At 42.4% G+C, this 19,584-nt stretch overlaps 1 protein-coding gene across 1 annotated transcript; it reads left to right on the plus strand.

Moving 5' to 3' along the window:
- Window positions 1–38: 38 nt before the first annotated feature.
- Window positions 39–19,223, plus strand: CATSPER2 (cation channel sperm associated 2; the record flags this gene model as incomplete). The annotated part of the gene is made up of 13 exons (XM_081084140.1): window positions 39–194; window positions 691–837; window positions 1,365–1,538; window positions 1,730–1,798; window positions 8,786–8,958; window positions 9,732–9,887; window positions 10,162–10,286; window positions 11,767–11,945; window positions 12,154–12,253; window positions 12,568–12,624; window positions 17,127–17,335; window positions 17,860–18,027; window positions 19,192–19,223. The coding sequence occupies exons 2-13, from the start codon at window positions 693–695 to the stop codon at window positions 19,221–19,223; spliced, it is 1,587 nt and encodes a 528-aa protein (XP_080940266.1). The 5' UTR covers window positions 39–194; window positions 691–692.
- Between the last annotated feature and the right edge of the window lie 361 nt (window positions 19,224–19,584).

Genomic DNA, 19,584 nt, shown 5'->3' on the forward strand with positions numbered 1-19,584 from the left:
GCGGGGGACCGGAGCTGGGCTCCGGGCGAGCCGGAACTCGGGGTGGTGCGGGCAGAGCTGGGAAGGCGTCGCGGTCCGGCGGGGAGCCGACCCCGAACGCGTTCAGCGGGTGGGGGGACGGCCGAGCTCGGGACGCCGGAGCGGAGGTGGAGGCGTGAAGTCGGGGCCGAGTGGGCGGCGGGGCCCGGGCCGAGGTGAGGCCCGCCGGCGGAAGTTGGGAGCGGGAGCTGCGCTGGGACCCGACACGTGACCCAGATGTCAGGCTGTGGCACGTTGTCCGGTTCCTCTGAACTTGCTTTCTGTGTCGGGGGCAGCCCCCAGCCCTCCCGCTGCGCCACCTCATTGCATTGCCTGGTTCCTTCGGGGGCCAGGTGGTGCCCGAATTCCTCTTTGTCCAACCCCGGGGACGCCTACCGACCCTTGTGGCTGCTGCTCGGAATGAGAGATGCAGCCGCACGAGGGAAGGCGCCCGGCCACTTCGTCAAGGGTGCAATAGCCTCTTAGGACTCCTGGCGCCTTTTGTCTCCAAAAAAAAAAAAAAAAAAAACAACCCACAAAAAACCTTGAGTCTTGTTACAATGTGTTTGTATTCTTAAGGGCAGAGAGAGTGGGAGGAGGGGAAGAAGACCCCTGATCTTGGATGCAACTCCGAGAATGAAATGATAGATGGTTTTTCCATTGTCTTAACAGACATGGCCACTTACAACCCAGAGGGACACATACAGCTGCCCAGAGCTGATGCCATTCGTTCTCGTCTCATCGATACCTTCTCACTCATCGAGCATCTGCAAGGCGTGAGCCAAGCTGTGCCACGGCACACCGTCCGAGAGATGGTCGGTCAGCAGCCTGTCTCTTCCCAAGGAGAATCTTAAAGACTCCCATCCCCACCCTCCAAAGCATAGGCAGCAGGCAGACAGTTTTAAGGGTGGACAATGCAGGGGAGATTGAGATGGTTGTTAGTTCGGAGGTCACACCAAACTTGAGAAATCAAAGGTTTTAAAAATAAAATTATTTGGATCCAGGTGATAAAACCCTAAGGCTACTAACTTTTCGGCCTTCCGGCCCTGACTGTTGTGGAAGTTTTTACCAAAGACATTTAAAACATAGAGTTGGACCTGTCGTCTTTATTCTTGGGCATGGACAGTATTGATCATAAGCAATACATACATTAGCTCTTCAAACTAATATTAGTTGCTGTGAGCAGGAGCAGCAAGGCAAGCCCCACCACGAGGGTGCCCCTTACGTAATCAGTATTCCTGCCCCCAAGCCTACCTCCTCTTCATACCTTCTCGCCCCTCAAACTTCTCTTTATAATTATCTACTGACCCCCCCCCCCCTTATTATTTTTTTTTTTTTTGGTGTAGATCCTGCCCTTCAGAAGAAAATTATGTTAGGAGATCAAAACCAGCTTGTGCGCTTCTCCATAAAGCCTCGTCATGAAGAACGGATTACGCATAGCCAAAGACTGATGAGCAAGTTTGAAGTGCGCTTCAGTTGGAGGCCACCTCTTTCTTTGTGGGCTGGTTGGGTCCTTGAGTGTATCCTTTCATACTACTCATTTTATCCCATGGCTTTACTCTTTTTCTTGCCCCACCATCAGCCTTATGATTTTATTTTTCTCTTTCCAAACTCCATTTCCTTCTCAATCTCACTGGTTCTATTCTTGCCCCTATTATTTCACCTGCATGAGTCAAAGAACTCCACTATATATTTCCTTAAGAGAAAACAGGTCCTCTCTTCACAAACTTCATCATATTCCTCATAATTTTGAATACAATTGTACTGATGGTTGAAATAGGTGAGAATTGACATTGAGTGAAAGAGTAAGTGGGGGGGGGGTCATTTTTCCTTTAAATTGATTATCTTACATTTTTAATGTTATTTGAATTGTGCTGGCAAACTGCTAAGATCTAGATACATTTGGAGGGCTTTTGAGAGTGTAGTAGATATAAGGTAGTCTCAACACTTAGAAGTAGGGTGTAATAGACTCAACAAGGAACTGGAGATGGGAAGACTGGTTATATTTCTTGTGTCGGTTTAGTCTACATTTGTTTGAATTAAACTTTCCTATTAGAAATATTGGTTCCTATCAGTGAGTGATCCAATATTTACATTTTTATAAGTATATATAGAAAGATTAAGTACGAATAAGAAAGCTCACAAAGTATATAAAGTTAGGTACAAGTAAGATATTAGTAAAAAATGACTTAAAGAGTAAATAACTCTAAAACCAGTCATAAATTATATGAAATGTATTAACAATAAAAGAAATCTGGAGAATCAGTGTGCTCATTTGATTATCATCTCAAACAAACTGCTCAGAAAGGATAAAGGACGGTGGAAGTACTCACTTCCTTGTTTCATTCTCAGTTGTTTTGGAAAAGTTTCCTACTTTAAAACTGTCTTTTAATACAGTTAGGTCAAAGATATTTACACCACAATAATTGATGTCATTGACCACTACAGTATATTATATATACTTTGAAGTGTTTTATTTCCTCCACATATGGGAATTTTGAACTGTGTTCCCCACATTTCCTATTTCTTGTATAATTGGTATGTATTTCCCTTGTGAGGTTAGGGATATAGGCTTAAGCCTTGGAATAAAGTAAGTAGTAGTACCTGTACAAGATTCCCTGCATCTAATGGGCAAATGAAAAAAAAAATAGCACTAACCATTCTGTTTGGTAAGACGGCTGAATATGAAACATGATCACTGTGCCAGAGGATAAATAGATTGCCTGAGAGTTAAGTTGTATTTTATTAAGTACACTAGTGACCGAGCGCACGAAATCGCGTGAGACCCAGACCTGCAGGAAATCACACAAGACCCAGGACCCCAGACCCCACCGCGCCATGGGACTCTCCCCTCCCCCCCACTCAAGGTCCAGCTGCACTAAGAGACCCAGAGTCAAGTCCCCACCCACCTGTGTGCGCCTTGCCACGCATGCAGCCTCCTGGTACCAGTCTTTGGTTGTTACAGTGTTAGGGCCACTGGGTTCTTATAATATAGATTCTCATGATAGAAAGGCAAGAGGAATAATTATTTGTGAATAACAGATTTCTTTGAACAGATTAATTCATGTGATGAACATTAAAGCTTTGTTTAGGCTTTTAAAAAACAATTTTCCAGAACACAAAGAATGTTGTTAAAGATAGGGAAAAAAATATTAACAATCAGTTTTCTAGATCAAAGCTCCCTAATCTTTTTTTTGTTTTGTAATTTTGTTTCCCGGTAATGCATATATAATCTTTAAAATCTCCTTAGGTGTTTTTTAAATTTTATTTTAATAATATAGTTTATTTAATTCGATAGGTCCAAAATGTTGTGTTATGTAACTAATATAAATCATTATTGAGATGCTTTACATAATTTTTCTCCATACTTTAGACTTTGTTTTGGTAGACCTAAACTTATTTAAATAAAATACTTAATGTACTTTCTTATCAGCTTTTTCTGTTCTATGAGCTATTATTTGTTGGAGTTGCTGCTCTGTTCTAGTTTATTTTCTTTCTTTCTTTTTTAATTAAATCTTTATTGTTCAGATTATTACAGTTGTTCCTCTTTTTTCCCCCCTTAGCTCCCCTCCACCCGGTTCCCACCCCTCCCTCCACCCTCACCCCCCCCCCCTTGTCCTCATCCATAGGTGCACGATTTTTGTCCAGTCTCTTCCCGCATCCCCCTCACCCCTTTCCCTCCCAAGAATAGTCAGTCCACTCCCTTTTTATGCCCCTGATTCTATTATAAACACCAGTTTATTCTGTTCATCAGATTATTTATTCACTTGATTTTTAGATTCACTTGTTGATAGATTTGTATTTGTTGTTCATAATTTGTATCTTTACCTTTTTCTTCTTCTTCCTCTTCTTAAAGGATGCCTTTCAGCATTTCATATAATCCTGGTTTGGTGGTGGTGAACTCCTTTAGCTTTTCCTTATCTGTGAAGCTCTTTACCTGATCTTCAATTCTGAATGATAGCTTTGCTGGATAAAGTAATCTTGGTTGTAGGTTCTTGGCATTCATCACTTTGAATATTTCTTGCCACTCACTTCTGGCCTGCAAAGTTTCTGTTGAGAAATCAGCTGACAGTCGTATGGGTACTCCCTTGTAGGTAACTGACTGTCTTTCTCTTGTTGCTTTTAAGATTCTCTCTTTGTCTTTTGCTCTTGGCATTTTAATGATGATGTGTCTTGGTGTGGTCCTCTTTGGGTTCCTTTTGTTTGAGGTTCTCTGTGCTTCCTGGACTTGTAAGTCTATTTCTTTCACCAGGTAGGGGAAGTTTTCTGTCATTATTTCTTCAAATAGGTTTTCAATATCTTGCCCTCTCTCTTCTTCTAGTACCCCTATAATTCGGATGTTGGTACGCTTGAAGTTGTCCCAGAGGCTCCTTACACTATCTTCATATTTTTGGAATCTTTTCTTTTTTCTTTTTCGGTTGGGTATTTTTTGTTTCTTTGTATTTCAAATCTTTGACTTGATTTTTGGGATCCTCTTGTCTGCTATTGGATCTCTGTATATTATTCTTTATTTCAGTCCATGTATGCTTAATTTCTAGTTGGTCCTTTTTCATATCCTCGAGGGTCTCACTAGATTTCTTGAGGGTCTCACTAAATTTATTGGCGGTTTCCATAAAATTCTTGAAAAACCTTATAACCGTGGTTTTGAACTCTATATCCAGTCGTTTGCTTTCCTCCATTTCTGTCATTTGTGACCTGTTTCTTTGTCTCTGCATTTTGGCCGCTTTCATGTGTTGATAGAGTGACTTTGTGTGCTAGGTGTCCTCTAGGGCCCAGTGGCTCAGCCTCCCCAATTACCTGAGGTGGACACTCTTGGTGCACCCCTTTGTGAGCTTTGTGCACAGTCTTGTTGTAGTTAAGCCTTGATTGTTGTAGGTATCACTGGGAGGAATTGACCTCCAGGCCTATTGGCTGTGAGAATCAGCTGTGTCTACAGTGGGAGAACTTCTGTGCTGAAGACACCCTTACAGGGCAAGACTTGCTTCAGTGGGGCTTTGGTGCTCACTGAGTCTGCCCCCTGAGTGTGTCCCTTATGGATCTGAGGAGTTGTAATTTGGATGGTCCCGCTCTGACCACTGGGTACACTGGCTCTTGGATCTAAGGAGGTGCTAATTTAGCCTCTGCCTGAGGCTACCCAGCAGGAGCTACGAAGAGATCTGCAGATTCCCCTTCCTTGTTTGGCATTTGGAGGTGCCCAGATGAGACCCAGCTGTGAAGCAATGCAAGCTGTTGTGGGGCCTTGGGCCTTCTCTTGGAAGTTCTGGGTCTGTCTGGCCCAGCTGCAGTTTGTTAGGTAATTTTCAGATTGCAATGGGCCAGGACATTCATATGCAGAAGCCTCTGCTGCAGCCTGGGTGGGGCGGGGTCTCAGGGGATCAACAGGGCGGAGCAAACAGCTATGGCTGATCCTCAGCCCTGCCCTAAGGGGCCTTGCGTCTCAGTGTCCCTGTAATCGCTGCAAGCACCTCTGAGGGAAAGCTGCCCTTGAGTTCTGCCCGCTTCCAGACAGTCCAGTTTCTCCCCGTATGATTCTGGGTCCCCAGAGACTCGCCCGGAACTGGAGTTCAGAGCAGTCGGGAGCTTGTGACTCCCTCCCGATTGAAAAAGACAGCCGTGTTCTCAGTTGCCAGCCCTTTCCACCTGCGCCTCCCTACCTCTGCACTTTACTTCCGCACCTCCTCTGAGTCTCAGTGTGCTTTTCTCTTTCCTTCTAGTTGTAGAATTTCCACTCAGCCAGCCTTCCTGTAGTTCTGGGTGATGTCTGTTTTGTCTTTTAGTTGTATTTTTGAATTTTTTGTGGGAGGCAGCAATTTCTGTGTTTACCTATGCCGCCATCTTGGTTTCTCCTATGTTCTTTCTTTTTTAATGATTTGTGTTTTATTTTATTATTTTTATTTTTTTTAAATTAAATCTTTATTGTTCAGATTTATTACAGTTGTTCCCCCCCCCCCCCCCATAGCTCCCCTCTGCCTGGTTCCCACCCCAGGCGTGTTTTTTTTTTAATATATTTTTTATCGTTGATAGTATTACAAATATCTCCCATTTTCCCCCACGTGTTTTTTTATTTTATTGATTTGTAGGGAGAGAGAAACATTGACTGGCTGCCTCCTGTACAATCCCTACTGGGGATCACACCTACAACTCAGGGATGTGCCCTGACCCAGAATCAAACCTGTGACCTTTTGGTGCATAGGATGACGCTCAACCACAGAGCCACAACAGCCAGAGCTTCCTTAGGACTTTTAATCACTTAATTACTTTTATGTGATATAAAGAAGCAAGTTTAAGTAAAAATAATACTTTAGACTAGCATATTAAATATTGTTTTTAACACAATTTTAAAAATCATGTGAGCAAATTTTTACTTTTGCCACTTTATAAGTGTTTTGTGCTATTTTTAAAGAAAATATATGGTTTGTGTACAAATGAATTTTAAAATAACATTAAGTTTGATTTTGGGATCAAATATATTTATTTTATATATTATATAATTTTTATTTTTTTAAAAAAACAGTTTTATTTTGCCGAAACCGGTTTGGCTCAGTGGATAGAGCGTCGGCCTGCGGACTGAAGGGTCCCAGGTTCGATTCCGGTCAAGGGCATGTACATGGGTTGTGGGCACATCCCCGGTGGGGGGTGGGCAGGAGGCAGCTGGTCGATGTTTCTCTCTCATCGATGTTTCTGACTCTCTGTCTCTCTCCCTTCCTCTCTGTAAAAAATCAATAAAATATATTTTAAAAAAAAAGTTTTATTTCTCTAACAACTTGGAGAAGGATTCATCTTGGCTATGCAGTTGATATATTGAGTTTTGAATTTTTAATTATTTGTTTTAGGATTTGAATATCCATATACCCACTTATCTATTTATTTAGATATCTATCATCTATTAATCTATCTTTTTTTAAATCCTCACCCGAGGATATTTTTTTCTATTGAGTTTTAGAGAGAGTGGAAGGGAGGAAGGAGGGGGGATATGAAGAGAGAGAGAGAGACAGAGACAGAGAGTCACATTGACTGGTTGCCTTCCTCCCCCGATGGGACTGAGGATCGAACCAGCAACCAAGGTACATGCCCTTTACCGGGAATCGAACCCATGACCCTTTAGTCCTTGGGCTGACTCTCCAACCACTGAGCCAAACTAGTCAGGGCTATAATATTTTTTAATTTAATTATTTTTTAATTTTTTTATTGATTTCAGAGGAGGGAGAGGGAGAGAGAGAAAGATCAGTGATGAGAGAGAATCATTGATCACCTGTCTCCTGCACACCCATACTGGGGATCAAGCCCACAACCCAGGCATGTGCCCTGACCAGGAATCGAACTATGACCTCCTGGTTCATAGGTCGACACTCAATTGCTTAGCCACATTGGCCAGGCTATTTTTTGTTTTGTTTTTTCAATAGAGATATAATTGACATATAACATTAGTTTCAGGCTTACAACATTATGTATTATATGTTAGATACATGTGATATATGTTAAAATGTAGATGGAAATGTGTTAGGGCATAAAAAATAGAAAGAAACTTTCACAATGATATTGGTTGTTTATTTTTATAATTTTCATATTTTGTTTCTGAATGATGAGAGAGAAGAAAGATTTGATTCATTTTCTTGGATAGTAACACATTGCAAGTATGAATAGTCCTTATTTCTAACAACATATGGATATAATTTGCCAAAAATATTACTAAAAGCAATAACGATATAAAACTGTGTGTCACAATCTACACAGCAGTTGTGTTCTTCAGGATGATTGAGTATGCTCTTGTGATCTCCATCTACTGCCAAGCATATCAGTCATAGTGCATTTGGAGTATTCTGTTTCAAAAGGAAAAATATTAAATTTTAGCTTTTAAGCCTATTTTAATCTCAATGTGTTTTTTTTTTAATAGTATGATATACATTCACTAAATGTATAAAAGAGATGAAGAAGGTTGAAAGATTAAGGCAATGAGTTAAGGGATAGCAGTTAGCAAATAATAGGATTCTAGAAAGAAAGTAAAGGATTCTATTTGCTTTGCAGAACAAAATCAGTTTTATAGAAGAAAGGGGAAGTTTTAAAAGCTAACAACCCTGGCTGGATAGCTCAGTTGGTTAGATTAGCATCCTGTTACAACAAGGTTGTAAGCTCAATCCCTGCTTAGGGCACCTACAAGAGCTGACCAATGAATACATGCATGGGTGGAACAACAAAATCAATGTTTCTCCTTGTCTCTTTCTCCTTCCCCACCACCTCTTTCTCTAAAACACACACACACACACACACACACACACACACACACACACACCAACAACACAAAGAACCAAGCAATTGTTCTGACTCAATATGCCCCATGAATTTGGCTTCTTGTTTCTACATCCCTTATAAAGCACTTAATATATATCATGGTCCTACATTTTCATCTATTCTCAAGGCTCATTGCTTCTTTGTGAAATTTAAGATGGGAAGGGGGTTAACAGTACAGCAGATAGGGTTGGTGGTAGTTAAGAGAGGAATTTGTGTGATCCCAGAGTGGGAAGGCAGTGACTAATAGGCAGCTGTTAGGCATATCCATATCAGCAGGAGAGATGAGTCGCAGCTATTTTTCATATTTGATTCTGTCCACCCCTGTATTTTACAGGTTGAAGCGACCACAGTTTTTAGAGAAACTAAAAAGTGTAATAGCAGTGGACACAACTGTGGTTTATAACAGGTTGTGATCATTCTCTATCATTCAGCTTCCCACTTCCCTAACCTTTATTCAGCCTTTGCTCTATTCTCACAGAATTGCTTGAATCCACAAATACCCAACTGTGGCCACTGAAGCTGACTCTGGAGGTGGCAGCTTGGTTCATCTTACTTATTTTCATTTTGGAGATCCTTCTTATGTGGCTCTCCAGCTTTTCCCTCTTCTGGAAGAATGCCTGGAATGTCTTTGATTTTATTGTTACCATATTGGTAAGGATAGCTATCCTAAGGATTAGTTTAGTGGGCTGAGGAATGTGCCTAGGTGAATCAAAATGACAAGAAAAGTTAAGATAGATAGATCACAGGAAGAAACAAGTAGAAATGTACCTAACTTCTCCCCCCCCCCCCCCCGCCCCTCTGTCTTTCAAAACTGAAGTTCATTCATTGCAGGAGTTGGTTTTAGGAGCAAGGCAGAATCTAACCCCAACATTAGCCCCAACAATAATGTCTACCAGTTACTGAGCACTTACCAGTTGCCAGGCACTGTTCACATGTATTTTCTCATTTGAACTCCACAACAACCCAATGAGATAGGCACTGTTTTATCCCCCTCTTTATTTATTTTTAATTTTTTTTGTTAATCCTCACCCGAGGATACTTTTCCATTAATTTTTGGGGAGAATGGAAGAGAGAGGGAAAGACAGAGAGAAACATTGATGTGAGAGAAACACATCGATTGGTTGCCTCCTGCATGAGCCCTGCAACCAAGGTATGTGCCCTTGACCTGAATCATCTGCAGGTTGATGCTCTATCCACTGAGCCAAACTGGCTAGGGCTTATCCCCATTTTATGTCTGAGCAAATTGAAATATAGAGTTTAAGTAATTTAGTATAGAAGGACCAAATAGGAAACAATCACCAGAGAATGTTATTCAAGGGATAATCCCCAAGGAACTATGAAAAAAAAACACCCCAGATAACGAAGGAACAACTGTGTGGGTGCTTTTGGGTATATTTTACTCATAATCTGTGTGTTTCCTACAGTCCCTGCTTCCTGAGATTGTGGTGCTGACAGGGGTAGGAGGCCAGTCTGCATGGCTCCAGTTGCTGAGGATCTGCCGGGTTCTAAGGTCTCTCAAACTCTTTACACGAATCCCTCAAGTTCGAGTCATTATTTTGGCCCTGGTTAGGGCCCTTAAGGTGATTTGACTGTAGCAGCAAAACCAGATGGGCAAGGTGGACAAGCATGGGGGTTACACGAGACAAGTCTGGGTGGGACAAAGAAGGCAATGAAAGATCCTGAGATATGTTACTGGATGAGAAAGGGCTGTGGTCAAGCTGTTGTGGACTAAGATGGCTGGGCTCAGGGCGAAGTGAGGGTTTGTTGGGGGGTTTTCCAGGGTGGGCTTGACTGGGCTATAGGTGGAAATCAGCCTTGTTTGGTCCAGCACTAACTTGAAGTCATGACTTCTAGAGCATGATGTTCCTTTTGTTGTTGCTGATCATCTTCTTCTACATTTTTGCTGTGGCCGGTGTCTACTTCTTCGAGGATTATACCCGTTCAACTCGCCAGGACCTGGAGTACCAAGACTTCTTCTCGTAGGCAGGACTGGGAGAATCCTGGGTAGGGGGAGAGAATTTGGGCATGAAACCGGGAAGCTAGTCTAAAGTATAGTAATACAAAAAGTATAGTTTATTGTAAAAAAATTGGAATATAACACAGTAAGGAGAGGCAAAGAGAAAGTAAAGGAATTGTTAATGGTATTCACTCTGATTTTGAGGACAGGGCAGCTACCAGATTTGCCGTGGATTTTGCAAATTCATATGCACCTTCATCAACCATCTTTAAATGGCAGTATATTCCAGTAGTTAAGTCCTGGTTTCTATGCCTCAGTTACCTCTTTTGAAAAATGAGAATAAGAGTGTAGGGGTAAATGAGGTAATGCATTAGAGCACTTAGCAGAGTACTTACATACATTGTGGTAATAAATGTCACTCTCAAACATGCTCACTGGTTTTTCCCCAATCTCTAGGTGTAGGGATTACACATGCACACACCTGTATTCATTCAAAAGTAGAATCCTCTTAAGATCTTTGTCTAGAGAACACTGATTACTAGTAGAAAATCAATTTGGATTTAGAGGTGATAATATTTATGAATTGGAATCCAATCTTGTCAGCACCTCTCAGGTCTTTCTTAGTAGTTTTTTAAGAGTACAAGTTAGGAAAGTCCTATTTATCCTATTCAGGCCTTGATGTTTCCAACAAATTGTATATGGAGGACTAACAAGGAAATTTTAAATACGTTTCTGAGAGCTTTTGTGATATATTCATTATCATTTATTATTTGGGATCATATGTTTATGTCACAAATCCATTCATTTACTTGCCTATCAGTTCATACCAACAAACTAAATAGGAATGATGTTTGCTAAATTTGTAAGTGCTCTTCTGTTAGGTGAAGTCTGTAGGGCAGTGGAGAATGAGCTTACCAAAAAATGATACATAAATGGTAGTCTGTTCAATTTTTAGAAATTCAGTCAGTACCTATTTATTTATTTAAAAAATATATATTTTATTGCTTTTAGAGAGAAAGGGAGAAGGAGAGAGAGATAGAAACATCAGTGATGAGAGAGAATCATTGATCAGCTGCTTCCTTCATGCCCCCTACTGGGGATTGAGCCCACACCCTGGACACATGCCCTTCACCGGAATTGAACCTGGGACCCTTCAGTCCACAGGCTGACGCTCTATCCACTGAGCCAAATTGGCTAGGGCAGTACCTATTTATTGAGTACATACTATGTTCCAGGTACTAATGGAATAGTATGTGAAATTCAGAAATTATTCACGATAAAGGAAAACCTAATAAAACAACCCCAAACTGAAGAATGATTAGCTAAAAAAAAAAAAAAAAATTGAGCACAGTAGAAAAGTAGCCAGAGTCAGAGCAAACTATAAAGAAATGCTCTTAGGTTGCTTTACTAGTAAGAGTGACAATGAAGAAAAAAAAATGAGAAGGAAACTGTCTGAGAGGTTTAGATTTCTGTTTTATCTATATACACACCTTTTTCTTTAGGGACCTGTTGAATTCCCTAGTGACAGTGTTCATTCTCTTCACCCTGGATCATTGGTATGCACTGCTTCAGGACACCTGGAAGGTGCCTGAAGTCAGCCGAACCTTCAGCAGCATCTATGTCATCCTTTCGTTGTTACTTGGTTCCATTATCTTTCGAAATATCATAGTAGCAATGATGGGTAAGCATAGAAGAGGTAAAACTTGATGGGAGGGGTGTTTGGGAAGAAATTAGAGTGAAAGCTAATAGCGGTGGATTATGGAGCGAGAGAACCTGATATTGCAGGAAGGCGTGGGGCCTATAATGAATATTTCACTTGGTTTCTCCCCACCTAAGTTCTCTCCCTAGGTCTTGTCACATTCTCAACTCCTAATGGCCCTTTGGGTCAGTTACTAACTTTCAGACCATCAGGAACGAGCTGAATGAAGAGATGACACATCTGGAAGTTCAGCACAAAGCCGGCATATTCAAGCGGCAGATTATCCAGAGGTCTGCCTCTCCATTTTCAAACCCAACTTTAGTTCTCAAAGGTTTCCTGATCTCATTCCCTGTTTTTACTCTGTGGCCTTTACTCTATCTTTCCCTTGTGACAGGAGATTTGCCCAAGGGTTACAATGCCCCAGCTCTAGACTGTTGCCTGATTCTTTATCTCCTTTTGGGGTCGTCCCTACTCTTTTTCTCCCCTTTACCACAATTTGTTCTCTTCACTTAGTTTTCTTTATTTTATGATGTGAATTCTTTTCTTTATTAAATTCCTGCTTCAGTATTACTCTCTTCACTCTTCTGTGTTTTTTGCTTTGCAGGAGACAAAACCTGTCCCCTGATGGACTGAGGTCAAGCGTGAGCAAAGTGGAAATCAGGTTAGGAGTGTGTACATGAACTGGGATAGACACACATGAAGGAGGAGAGGGTAGAAAACCAGAGGTGAAAATTGGCTTTGAGAGGGCATTCATTCATTCAATAACTATTGATCATAGTGGTTGAATGGTAGCCCCCAAAAACATACGCCCATGTCCTAACCCCCAGAACCTGGGAACATGACCTTATTAGGGAAAAGGTCTTTGCAGATGTAATTAAGTCAGGGGTGGGCAAACTTTTTGACTCGAGGGCCACAATGGGTTCTTAAACTGGACCGGAGGGCTGGAACAAAAGCATGGATGGAGTGTTTGTGTGAACTAAAATAAATTCAAAGTAAACATCATTACATAAAAGGGTATGGTCTTTTTTTTTTAGTTTTATTCATTTCAAACGGGCCAGATCCGGCCCGCGGGCCATAGTTTGCCCACGGCTGTTAAGGATCTTGAGATGTGATTATTCTGGATTACCCAGGTGGATGCTAAATCCGGTGATAAGGGTCCTTATCAGATACAGAAGAGAAGACATAGACATAGGGCAGCGATTCTCAACCTGTGGGTCACAACCCCTTTGGGGATCGAACGACCCTTTCACAGAGGTCACCTAAGACCATCGGAAAACACATATATAATTACATACTGTTTTTGTGATTAATCACTATGCTTTAATTATGTTCAATTTGTAACAATGAAATTGGGGGTTACCACAACATGAGGAACTGTATTAAAGGGTCACAGCATTAGGAAGGTTGAGAACCACTGACATAGAGAATAGGAGAAGGAGATATGAAGACACATATAGGGATTGGAGTGATGCAACCACAAGTCAATAGAAGGCAATGAATGCTAGGCAACTAACTGCCAGAGCTAGAAGAAGCAAGGGAACTTCTCCCCTAGAACTTCCAGAGGGAGTCATTTTGGCTCAGTGGATAAAATGTTGGCCCTCAGACTGAAGCGTCCAGGGTTTGATTCTGGTCAAGGGCACGTACTTCAGTTGCAGGCTCTATCACCCAGCCCAGTTGGGGCACATGTGGGAGGCAACCAATCAATGTGTCTTGCTCACATAGATGTTTCTCTCTCTTCCTCTCCTTTTTACTCTCTCTAAAAAAATCTGGAAAAATATTTTCGGGTGAGGATTAAAAAAAAAAAAAAAAGACAATAATCCCTAGAAGGAAAGTAGGGGAGGGCGGGGGTAAGGGGAAGAGATCAACAGAAGGACTTGTATACATGTATATAAGCCAAACCAATGGACATGGACAACGGGGGGATGGGAGCACGAGTTTGTGTGTGGGGGGGAGGTTGGGGGTTAAAGGGGGGGATGAGGACACATTTGTAATTCCTTAACTAATAAAAAATAAATAAATAAATAAAAAATAATGCCTGCTCTCATGTAGCTTACATACTAGGGTAGGGGAAAGAGACAATAAATAATAAATATATCAAGTAAGTATCCTATCTAATAAAAGAGAAACATGCAAATTGACCATAACCCCAACACCCTTCCCATTGGCTAATCAGCAGGATATGCAAATTAACTGCCAACCAAGATGGCGGCCGGCAGACAGGCTTTCTTGCTCCAGTGACGGAGGAAACCAATGTTCCCGGCCTGCCGCTGCTGGGCTCTGAGCTGCACTCTAAGCAACTATATTGCAATTATAGAAGCTAAAAAAATCCTCCAGAGACCTGCTTTCAGCCAGCTTCGGCCTCAGAGCTTAGAGCTGCAGTGATGCCAACAGAGTTTCAATTATAGAAGCCAAACAGACCCAGAACCTGCTTTCAGCCCTCAGAGCTGGAGCCGGCTCTCAGCTCCAGTGACAGCTATAGAAGGTAAATAAATCCCAGAATAAAAAAAAAGAAAGAAAAAAAGGAGAGGCTGGGAGCTTAAGTTGCCCTCCAGCCTGAAAACGGCTCTCAGGCCCTCACCCAGACTGGCCAGGCACCCCAGTGGGGACCCCCCCCTGAACGGGGTGTGACCAGCTGCAAACAGCCATCAGCCCATCATCCAGGCTGGCCAGGCACCCAAGCAGGACCCCCACCCTGATCTGGGACACTTTCAGGGCAAACCAGCCGGCCCACACCTGTGCACCAGGCCTCTATCCTATACTACAGGCAGGGTGGGACAGCGCGAGCTGCCATCCAGGCCCCATGTGCAGCCCTGGGCAGCAGGGCATAAGCCCCGGCCCCAGCCGGGACCCCTGTGTGCCACCTGAGCCCCCAGCTGGGACCCCCGTGCCGCCTAAGCCCTGCACTGCTAAGCCCCGCTCCCAGCCGGGACCCTATGACTATTGGAGAGCAGGAAAGTGCTGCTGGGCCCTGGGTCACTGTGGTGATCTGGCCATCAGTAAGTAGAAAAGTGTGGCCTGTAGGCAGCCCCCAGCTGCGCCTGATCCAGGAGCAGGAAAGCAAGCCCGGCCTGAGGGCAGCCCCCAGCTGGGCCTGCTCCCCAGTCGCCATGGAGACCTGGGAGCGTGAAAGCCTGGCCTGCGGGCAGCACCCCCATCCTGGCCATAGCTCAAGGGAGAGTACAACATGCAGTGGAGGCCAGGAGGCTGAGAGATCAACACAGAGGGGCTCCTGCTCCAAGCCTCCATGGTGTGGCTGGGGGCAGGCCCCCAGCAGACACACACATACACACACACACACACACACATACACACACAGTGCCTGCTCTGAGCCTCCAATGTGGCTTGGGGCAGACCCCCCAGTGGGGACACACACACGGCAACTGCTTCGAGCCTACGTGGCGTGGCTGGGGGCAGGCCCTAGCAGACAGACACACACACACACATACACACACACACACACACACACACACAGGACGCCTGCTCTGAGCCTCTGCTGCCAGACTGTGGCCATCAGTAGGACATCCACTGAGGGCTCCTGGACTGTGAGGAGGCAGGCTGGGCTGAGGGAACCCCACCCCCCCCCCAGTGCACGAATTTCATGCACCGGGCCTCTAGTATTAATATGTTAAAATATAATAAGCATAAAAAAAATAGGACAGGTTAAGGGGGATTGGAGTACAGGGTGGGGGTTGCAGATCTGTTGTAATCTTAAATAAGGTAGTTGGTATGACCGCACTGAAAAGGTAACATTTGAGTAAACACTTGGATGAGGTGAGGGGTTGTTATGTGTAAATCTGTGGAAGAGTGTTCCAGGAAGAGGGAACAGCTAGTACAAAGGTCCATGCCTGATGTGTTTCAGAAAGAGCAAAGGAGCCATTGTGACTGCAGCAAAGTGCGCAGGGGAAGAGTGATAGGAGATAATGAGGACCCTGTTCTGTAAGGCTGTGGAGGCCATTGCAGGGATTTAGACTTTGACTCTGAGTGAAATGGGGAACAGAGCAGTGACATGCAATGACTTACATTTAAGAAGGGTCACCCAGATTTCTGTGTTGATAGGCTGTAGAAGAATGAGGGAAGGAACAGAGAAATAAGTTAGGAGGCAATACTGCTCTCCAAGCAAGGGGTGATAATGATTCAGACCAGAGTGATACCAGAGGTGCCAGTGAAAAAAGGTGTATTTTGAAAATAGAGTCAACAGAACTTCATGATGGATTGGATGTGGTATATAAGAGAAGAGTTCAGGATGACTCCAAAGTTATGGCCTGAGCAACTGGTAGGATGAATTAGCTGAGATGGGGAAGGCTATTGGTGGAAGAGATATGATGGATAAGAGTTCAGTTTTGGTTAAATTTGAGATGTCTATTAGACATTCAAGTGATGATATGTGAGTCAAGGTTGCATATAATAGACTGGATTGAGGAATGAGGTCTGGAATAGAGGTTTAAATTTGCATTTAGTAGTCATTTAAACTCAGATGAGATCACCAAAGGAGTGATGATAGATGGAGAAGATAAAAGACCAAGAGCTGAGCCCAGGAGCCCTCTACTATTAAGAGATAGAATCATGGGGGCAAAGGCTATAGTTGTGGTGTTACAGGCATAGGGCTATGGAATGGGGAGCTTGGCAGAATAAGGTTGTGTGTAGAATGTGGAAGCCTGAGTAAAACTGAGCACAGAAGCTATGTGGTGAGGAGCACTAAATACAGATATAGCACATGGGATAGTTGAGGTTGGAAGTGCTTAAGCTTAGATCTGGGGTTTGTTATACAATAATTTGTATATGCAATGAGTAGTTCGGCCCTCATAGCCTTAAGACTCAGTGTTAAGAGATGGCTAGGGGCCCTAACTGGTTTGGCTCAGTGGATAGAGCATTGGTTTGCAGACTGAAAGGTCCCAGGTTCGATTCTGGTCGAGGGCATGTACCTGGGTTGCGGGCACATCCCCAGTAGGAGATGTGCAGGAGGCAGCTGATCGATGTTTCTAACTCTCTATCCCTCTCCCTTCCTCTCTGTAAAAAAAAAAATCATTAAAATATTTTTTTTTTAAAAAAAGAAAGAAAAAAGAGAGATAGATAGGGGCAGCACCAGAATAATGAAAGAGCTAACTATACCTCATAAATGTATTTCAGGCAATAAAATTTCTTCATTTCTTCATTTACTTATAGAAAGACCAGTCAACAAACGGAATCTTTGGACTTATCAGAAGAAGGTCCTAAAGAAGAGTCTGAAAGCAGTTCCTCTGAAGAAGTTTCAAGAGCATCTGGGTCAAAAAAAGAAGAGTCCCTCTCTTCCTCCTCCTCCTCCTCATCTGCTTCCTCCAAACCTTCATCTTCCCTCCTTTCCCCTTCTGAATCCAAAAAATTTGACTCTATTGGTAAGCAGGGGGTTTCTTTCTTTTTTTTTCTTCTCAGTATAATTTTATTTTATTTTTTATTTATTTTTTACTATTTTTTTAAAATTGTTTTATTGCTTAAAGTATTACAAAGAGTATTATATATGTCTCCTTCTTTTTTTCTCTCCCCTTGACCTTCCCCTAGCCTCCCATACCCAGCAGTGGGTTTCTTCCATTTGAATTCAGACTTCTCTAGGAGACATCCCAATCTTAATAAGAGCTCTCCCACTATATCTACTTCCCAGTTTTCTCTACCAGTCTGATTTTACTTTTTGTGTGCTTCATTTTCCCTGTACTTCTGCTTCATTTTGGATAAGTGTGGCTGTGGCTGTCTTTGCTTATTGTAAAAAGTGGTATCTTAGTAATGTACCCTTTACCTTCCTTTTCTGCTTCCTGTTACCTCTTTCATCCCTTCTTTCTCCCCTGCACACCATAGGATTTATCAGTTCTTTTCCAAGTTCCACAAATCTATTTGTTTTTAAGAAGAATTCCTCCATCTTCTTAAGGTGAATTGGACTGGGAGACCCATGTGCACCAGAATCTGCCTGGGCTGATGGACATGGATCAGGATGAGTGCATTGTTTGGCCTAGAGATTCACTCTTCGGGTATTTTGAGTTGCTAGAAAAGCTTCAGTATAACCTAGAGGAGCGTAAGCGGTTGCAAGAGTTTGCAGGTAAGGAATTGGGGCAGTCATAGGGACCAGGAGTTAAGTACAATTGGAGTAGCATATATAACTGAGGATAAGCAAGTGGGTGTCCACTATTTTGATATCTCAGCTTCTGAATTTCCACCTCATACCGAAAAAAGGTAAATCCTTGGTTTGACTTGTTACACTCTGGACATATGTTCCGATTTCTTCTGGAGAGAATCTGGCAATTTTGTTTCTTTAGTAGGGGACACCTAAACCCTTTCATGTCTGAGAGCTTATTTCCTAAGAGGAGAGTGTTCTAATTGTTGGGAATTAAGACAAGGTGGGCTCTTACTCATTTTTGGTGACCCACCCTTTTTGTACATTTCTTCTCTTTGAAGGCACATTTTAGACCTGAGCAGTAGGGCCTTAGGCTCAAGTTTTTGAGGTTGCATATATAATGACTGATAGCTGTAGGGATTAGATAGTGAGCAGAAATCCCACAAATGCCCACTACTCTCAACTTCTCAGAGAGGTTTATGAATTATAGACTTCTCTTCCTTTCAGTGCCTTCTAGTGTCAGCTGAGGCAGAGAGAAGTATGTGATTTAAATAGTAAGAGTTATTTTCCTTAAGTTTCTCACTTGAAATTTCACCATTCGTAGATTTATTTGGATTAATAAATTTTCCCTCTAGAAGTAAACACTGAGTTAGGAGCCCTTTTTTACAATTTAATATGGATTAGTGTTATCTTCCGCATACCTAATTGAAATCAACTCAATGTCAGAATAACAGAATGTGTGTTTGTGGTGGGCACAGGGAGGCATTAAAAGAAATTTATAGCATTGGAATGTGGAATTTAGAACAGGATGTCAAAATAGACATTCATGTACTTTAAAATGTTGCCTAAGGTTAATCTTGCTCTTTCCAGTTGTCCTCAGCCTTGCCTTCTCACTTGTTCTCTGAGGAGAACAGGATGAAAGAGATAAGATAGCAAGGCAGCTTCTTTAATCATTAATTCATGTATGGCCAAGAGTACAGGTGTATATGGCTTAATTTTTTTCAATTATAGTTGACAAGCAACACATGGCTTAATTAAAAGTAAACATTAGTAAAAATTTGTGTGGGAACCCAGAAAAGCAGAGACTTCAAACATTTGTATGTTCTGAATGTTCCCTGCTCTCCAGTCTCACAGTTTGTTTCTTTACAGTGCAGGCAGTGATGAACCTTGAAGACAAGTGAAGCCAATGATGGATGGCTTCTATATCTTTGGCAACAGATATTGAAGGGAATAGTTTGAAATGGAGAATTCAAAGTATAAATGTTTAATAAATACTGCTGGTAATTGCTTAGTGGCCTATCTCTGAGACCTAGGGGATATTGAAAGGTATAAGATAAGGTGAAAAAGTTAGTTTACATGCCAGTGGGACCTATGGTCCTTGGCTTTCTACCCTTCCCACAGCTGCTCACGTTGACTCTTTCCTTGACTTTATAACTGTGGTTCCCACCCTTTCTGCAAACTCTGCTTCCTGATAGAGCCTAATTTCACTGTCTCCTTCCTGTTGGGCACAGGAGATTCCAGGAGCTATTAGTATAACTAATT

This window comes from Myotis nattereri, assembly GCF_964212035.1.
Source record: "Myotis nattereri genome assembly, chromosome: 1".
NCBI classification, from domain to species: domain Eukaryota; kingdom Metazoa; phylum Chordata; class Mammalia; order Chiroptera; family Vespertilionidae; genus Myotis; species Myotis nattereri.